This window comes from Limulus polyphemus, unplaced genomic scaffold, assembly GCF_000517525.1.
Source record: "Limulus polyphemus unplaced genomic scaffold, Limulus_polyphemus-2.1.2 Scaffold132, whole genome shotgun sequence".
Lineage (NCBI taxonomy): Eukaryota > Metazoa > Arthropoda > Merostomata > Xiphosura > Limulidae > Limulus > Limulus polyphemus.
This window is the reverse complement of record NW_013665742.1, coordinates 38,391-45,971: the sequence shown is the minus strand read 5'-3', so window position 1 is coordinate 45,971 and position 7,581 is coordinate 38,391. Positions and strand designations below refer to the sequence as shown.

General features: G+C 32.2%; 2 protein-coding genes across 3 annotated transcripts in view; one reads left to right on the top strand and one right to left on the bottom strand.

Annotated features, from left to right (window-relative positions):
- The window catches only part of LOC106473624 (hemicentin-1-like), a 256,608-nt gene extending 252,012 nt beyond the window's left edge, over window positions 1-4,596 (bottom strand). The window contains exon 1 of the mRNA XM_022403095.1: window positions 4,517-4,596. The gene's annotated coding sequence lies outside the window, so the exon portion shown is untranslated. The remainder of the gene's footprint in view (window positions 1-4,516) is intronic.
- The window catches only part of LOC106473656, an 82,527-nt gene that overhangs the window by 58,368 nt on the left and 16,578 nt on the right, over window positions 1-7,581 (top strand). For both annotated transcript variants that reach the window (XM_013934339.2, XM_022403109.1), the window contains exon 4: window positions 3,642-3,665. In XM_013934339.2, coding sequence (XP_013789793.1) covers window positions 3,642-3,665 — 24 coding nt within the window. The remainder of the gene's footprint in view (window positions 1-3,641; window positions 3,666-7,581) is intronic.

Here is a 7,581-nt window from a genome sequence, read left to right as displayed (position 1 = left end):
TACAAGCTATAGTCAGTTGTTGTATAAGCTATAGTAGACGAGTAATATCTTACATCAAAATGAAATCAAGTTCAATCGCACTAGTGAAAGGTCCGACATTGTTTATCAGGATATTGCTGCATTCAGAACACCATTCCTAATAATGAACGGGTTCATCGTTGAAGATGAGTCTCTATACACCATCAGATAACCAAACTCGAACGTTTCAGGTTCAACTGCTTTCCAGAAAGAGCCTAACGTTCCCTGTAAAATAATTGAACGTGGTGACGTTGTTGCTATTTGAAATTATCCTAACACCATTGAACTCGAGCTAGTCGATAAAACGCTTCAATGGCCCTGGTGGTAACAAGCATTAAATTCTCAGTTTGGCTAGATGTATCTTTTTTCTTTTGTAAGTTTGCGATGGAAGTTGAATTCCAGTAGCCTGATGGGATTGTCTATTTAATCTCACAACAATGACAAGCGATTTACCAAGTCATGATACTAAGATATCGATCCTGATTTTGCATTGTGGAGGGTGGCCATGCCAATAGCTCTATAGCCTTGTCTGGCATGTGATGTCCGTAAGATTAATCAACTGAGCTCAAGTTAAGGCATCACATTTGTTTTAGAAGATTGTCCAAACCCCTAGTGAATATTGTCAATGTGAAATTAACCCACTAATAGACACACACTGCCGCAGCTATACCTTGGAAGAATTTTTTTTATTTTTTGAAATTCGAAATTATTCATTTTCTCAAACTTCTTGATCCCAAAATTGTTTTGTTCTCTGTATTTATAAGTATACAAAGTTATTGCTATATAAACAATCAATCCTTAATATGTAGCAGTTTTTGACGTTTTTTTATTTTAAATATATTATCTTAAATCACGTATATATATTTTTTCTAATAGAAGCGGTCCTATCAAAAGCACAATGGGTTATTGTTTAATTCAGCCAATAAAAATTATTTTTTTACCAATAATATTAGCATTTAGATCAGCAAAGACTGTTTATATATTCATGTAAATTATACTGTGTAAAATGGGAAATTGGAAATAACACGTAGAATTAAACTTGATTGTACACGTTCTGAAGAGGCCCGGCATGGCCAGGTGGTTAGGGAGCTCGACTCGCAATCTACTGGTTGCGGGTTCGAATCCCCGTCCCACCAAAATATGCTCGCCCCTTTCAGCCGTTATAATGTGACGGTCAATCCCACTATTCGTTGGTAAAAGAGTAGCCCAAGAGTTGGCGGTGGGTGGTGAGGACTAGCTGCCTTCCCTCTAGTCTTACACTGCTAAATTAGGGACGACTAGCGCAGATAGTCCTCGTGTAGCTTTGCGCGAAATTCAAACACAAACAAACAAATCGGCAAGATGCACGAATGACGATATTTAGACAGCACTTTGAGTTGCAAGCAGCGAACAAGCTTATATTGTAATTATAGTGCACGTCCATTTGTTTTTAGAAGAATCAGCACGTATGTAGTTCAGAAAACTTTCATATGTGCAATGTTTACCTAAGCTGTTGCGCTTAATGTTAAAAATGTCTCCACATATAATTTTGTTCAGAGAAAAGCTTTAGTATGGAAATTTTCGGAAATGCATGCTCAGTCTTGAAATGTTGTTAAGCATGACTTATCACCTATAGAGTAGAATTACAATACACATATCTGTATGGGTTAACTCAAAAATTCACACCAGTTACACTCGTGACTTAACTTGTCGTTCGAAAATATTCTGCGAGTTTCGTTCATGAACTGTCAGCTTTTCAGAATGTAGAATTTCGCGTAAAGTTACACAACAGCTATCTATCAGCGTAAAGACATTCTTAATTTTGAACTGATAGACTACAGAGGAAAAAAGGTAGTAACTAACACCCCAACAAAAATTTGTTATCGTTTTATAGTGCTTTTTTTTTTTTCTAATGCGTATAAACACACATTTTTGTGTTTTCTTTCTCGGCTAAGTCTGCCGACTTATAATTTCAATTTCGTTTCAGCTGGCTGGTTGATACTTTCTATTTCATTTTAACCAGCAATCGGGAGATTGGCTTGGCAAGGGCTAGTGGTTAAGGCACTCGACTCACAATATGAGGGTCGCCGTCACCGAACATGCTCGCCCTTTCAGCCGTGGATGCGTTTTAATGTGACGGTCAATCCCGCTATTCGTTGCTAAGAGAGGAGCCTAAGAGTTGGTGGTTGGTGGTGTTGACTAGCTGTGTTCGCTCTAGTCTATCATTGCAAAATTAGGGGCGCCTAGCGCAAATAGCCCTCGTGTAGCTTTAGGCGAAATTCAAACGTATGAGGAAATTGTTATTTTTATTTAAGGAGGCTTGCTATTTCCACAAGTTGCAGTTTTCTCCTAAGCATTAAATGACATATTAATAGTTTGTTTTTCATGTTTTACGGCATACCTGTGCTTCGTCATTCTTCTTCTCTCTTTTTTTTTAACGATAAACTAATACTTCACCATTGTTTACGGACGACAGACTCGTGCTTTTAACCATGTGCCAGACAAACGACTTCTGATTCGTCCAGACTAGTGCTTTACATTTAGTCTTAAATTTACCATAAGCCAATGGCTTCTTTCCCTGACATCATATTGCTTACTTGAACATTTATTTACAATAGATCTATGCCTCGCCTTTGTTTTCTGACGAAAAAACAGATACGTTTTCTCAGCAAACTGATAGTTTGTTTTTGTTTGACGAGATATTGTTTTGTTGTTTGTCTTAGGGAATAATGTGGTGTTTCATAGAACACTGTCTTTCAAGAAATACTGTACATAAACGTCGTTTAGCAAGGTATTCGTCATCAAGAAAATACTGTTTTATACACCTTTTGTAAGAATTTTGTCTTTTGATGGTCTCTGATTTAACATTGCATTTGCGTATTTCGATATTGTGCCATTATTAAATGCTATTTTAAAGCAAATTGCCTGTTCTTGATCTGTTTGTAACAAAAATTTGCTGCATTTGTTCGTTCATTTTATTTGATAGGGCCCTCGTATTCATATTGAAAATGTTTTCTAGTTAATAACATAAAGAACTTTTAAAATTGAAAGTTTTCTAGGTAATAACATAAAGCACTTTTAAAATTGAAAGTTTTCTAGTTAATAACATAAGACATATTCAAATTGAAAATATTTTCTAATTAATAACATAAGACATATTCAAATTGAAAATGTTTTCCTGTTAATAACATAAGACATTCAAATTAAAATTTTTCCTGTTAATAACATAAGACATATTGAAATTGAAAATGTTTTCTAGTTAATAGCATAAAGCACTTTTAAAATCAAGTTAAAGTTTTGTATATCTTATGAAATAAAGCCTTTCAATATATCTCAGATTAACGCTCCATTCATTCAGTGATGACTTTGAAGACTTATCCCATTAAAATTCAGAGTTCGATCCCAGTTGTGGGCATTGTGTAGTTCTTCGCTTAAATAGAACAATCAAAAAATTCTTAGCATATAGTAATGCAAAGTGCAATGTCACAAACTTTGAAATTTTATTTTTATCAAAATATCCGAGCTGTACGAATCCCACTTTAATTAGCCATCATGTTTAGAATCTTCATCTATCTTTGCAAGTTTGTGTTTTGAGAATCATTAAACAATCAGAATTATAATTTATATTTCTTCTTGACTTTTAGGAACTCTTCAAGCGGCGGCAGTCGGTAAGTTGAATAGTGCTGTCTTTATTATTTTATTACAACTAGTACTACTAGTGTATAGCTCGTCAGAAATGACGGCTGTTAAGAAAACTCTGTAAAGATTATGTATTGACTAACAAAAATTTTATTCACATTAAAAATCAGATTTTTTTGTTTCAAAATATTTCTTTATAAACAACATTGACAATGTTTACATGTTATTTCTAATGTTCAAAAGCGTCCTAAAAGTAAAAGAAATTAGAAAGTTTTTCAATTTCAGAATTTTTGTTATTGCTGCATAATACTTTTTTCTACTAAAATATTTTTTCTATTAAAATATTTTTTCTATTAATGTTGTAACTTTTCACGTGTTGTAAGAAAGTATGTAAATATTAAAGATATATAAAGTTCTTTAATTGCGTAATTTAAATCCTATGCGTTCACACTTATACACATGTAACTAAACATTATCTGACTCGAACGTTAGAAATAGTAGATCTATTTGTAGTCTAATTTAAGCATTAGGCCTAATTGTAATACATAAACGTAACGTAAGGCTTAGCTGAAATACTAATTCATTGAAATGCTTGGTAATTTTTATTTTGCTTTTGTCTACAACTAATGTCAAAAACCTAGATGTTCATTAAACAACTGAAAAAAATTTAAATAAAATGTTATTTAACTTATTACGGTGCGATAAGAAAGCCTAAGGCTAAAGTACTTTGTTTTGTACTTAAGCCTAAAGTAAAGACAGAAGTGCACAATCATGAAACTGAAACAAAAAAATTCAATTCTAAACCTAAATCATTTCTGAATTAAACTATTTTGCTGTTATATCACCGAAGTTATAAAAAAATAAAGTATAAAAAACAAACCTTTCTAACAAATAAACATGTATGTAGAATTATATACGGACTTTTCTCTACGGTAAATACTTTTGTTTGCTAGCTTTCAGCCCACCAAACGTAACCTTCCTCGGGTATCAGCGAACTGAGCGATAAAAAATTCGTTTAACAGTGGAACACTGCTTTAAAATAGGTATCTTGGCAACAGTCGTAACAATAACTGACATCTGGTATTAACGTTATTAAACATACAGAATTACGATGAATATAGAATATAAATCGAATGCTTAGATACAATAAACATAAGGAAAATACAATTATAGGTATTATATATAGAAATAAAAAATAAAGGAATTTTTCAACTTCAAATTTGTAAAATTAAACCTTTAATTTTTACAATTGAAATCCTATGCGTTCAGACTTATACACATGTAAACTAAATGTTATCTGACTATAACGTTAGTAATAGTAGGTCTATTCATTGTCTAATTTAAGCATTAGACGTAATACATAAGCGTAACGTAAGGCTTAGCTGAAATACTACGTCATTGAAATCCTTTGTAGCTTTTATTTTGCGTTTGTCTACAATTAATGTCAAAAACTTAGATGTTCATTAAACAACTGAATAAATATAAATAAAATGTTATTTAACTTACTACGGTGCGATAAGACAGTGTAAAGTAAAGATGCGGCGTGGAATAATTTACCCTAGGCGCAAGTGCACAAAACTTCTCATGAAAAAAAAATATGAATTATAAATCTAAAGCATTGTTTGATTAAACAATTTTGCTGTTATATCACCGAAGTTACAAAAAAAAATAAAGAATGAAAAAAAAAAACTTTCTAACAAATCAACGTGTACATTAAGCATTCATCACATACGGTTTGACCTATATTTGTCTTTTTATAAAAAATCTGTACCGCAAAAATGCCTGGAGCCAAGGTTGTAAATTGTATGATCCGACGAATAGCGCTAACTTGAAACGTCATCTTTCTTTAAATAAAAATATATAAACACTTGGCGATTGTTCGACCTATTATTTAATTTTGATATTTACGTCGCCTATGCGGTTTTAACTACGTTTGTCTTCTAACAACAATACGAGCTTATAGTTTTGTTGCTAAGCGAAGATGTATATTATTTAGCATTACCAAAAAAAAAAAATGAGCGCGGGACACGAAGACAGAAACTGCTTTTTATTTATATTAATAACTGGCTTGAGTTCCCATCCGCTAGACGGAAGTTATGTAAATTCATGATTAATGAAAGGTTATCTTAGAACGTGAAAAGTTGCTTCCCTTATATGTAATTGTAAAAAACGCAAAAACTGCAAAACACCAAATGTAAAACCGCAAGTCTGCATATATCTCCGAATGGGCCCAACAAACCTTCAGGTCAAATTTGATGAAACTCCATCAACAAGGGGGGGGGGGGGTGACGTAGTGCTCATAAAAACCGCAAAACGTAAAATGCAAAACTGAAAATTTGTATGGACATACAACAGACAGTACTAATATATTTATATAGATTACAAACGAAACTGTCTTTACCTTGTTGTTGTCTCTATTGCAGAGATTAGGAACCGAATATTCACGAAACAATAACGATTAATTCTTACAATATCCCAACAAATAATAAAAATGGAAATTTAAAACATAAATTGTTGACAAAAAATAATGGGAAACAAAACGCGCTCTATACTAGATCAAAAATGATAAGTATACAGACAAACAGTTTTGAAAAGTATGGAATTTGACAACAGAATGCTATTCTGCATTTGTTTCTTAAGAAACTATATATATATATATATATATGTTATGTCAGAATGTTATTGCCAAGGGGGAGTACTATATTAAATCAAATAAGCTTATGATTATGAAATAAAACGTAAAATGTTTTGGCAGATTTTTTTATAAGACTTGCGAGATTTTACAAATAAAATAATTTGGTTTATCTTCTTTTTTCAACTATTTATTGTGAAATAACAAATATTATGTACGTAAGACATATTTATTGAGCATCTTCTAAAATTACACCTGACACTAGCCCATGTTGAATTTAAATTGAAAATATATTATTAAACTGTTAACTTTAGGCTTTTATTATTAAATTACTAAGTTCATTGAATAGGGCACCAATAAAAAATCACGAACTTACATATTAAATCAGGGAATTGCATTTTTCTCAAACATAGTTGAAATTTGATAGTTTCGTTTTGAGCTTTTTTACTGATTATAAGTATTATTTTATTACATGTTACAGTAAGAAAGAACTGTAACTTGTAATAAAATAATAGTTGAAATGGGTTTTCTTCAGTAGCTAGTCAATATTAGGATGTTGTTTCTGACCTGGCTAGAGAAATGTAATGTACTGAGCCCTTGAACAAACCGAAAAACACAGTTTCTGCTAAAGTAACAGTACGTTTATTACAAGAAAGTAACATAATTACATTTCTGTCTCTGGTTACGATATTAGAGTCCAAATAATACCACACTCTCGATGTTTCTCTACTTAATGAATGTTTATTACGCGCTTGTACTTGTGGTTATGCTCTTAAAAACATACCATATTTTCTTGGAGGTAACATCAAGCTTTTGAGACTGAAACCATGTTCAATTGTGTGTTTCAACTATTCATGGGGGGTACGACTTTGCTCGAGGATAAATGGGAAAGCGCTATGAATTACAGTAGCTAACATGATTTTCCCGCGTTAGCAATCAAATCATACACATTGAACTGTTCTCGTGAATTGCGGTTTTTTTTTTTAACGTTAGGAATCACATCTCAGAATTATGAAAGTGTTCGTATTATTTAGTTAATTATTGCACTCTTAAAGTACAGCAGTTTTCATGGGCTATTGGGATGCTGTAAGGCATAGTCGGCAATAACAGTAGATTCGTGGATTTAATTATCAGATAAGGTGGTGAAGAAAAGTCGGCGATAGCTACTAAAGTTGGACGTGAAGAATTGCTTCAAAGAAAAGCACATAACTCGAGTTTTTATATATATATATATATTTGAAGTCTCTTGTGGCTTTTTTATTATATTACGTATTTAAAATAGTCCGAAGCCGATATTTTAGTTAATTTACGCT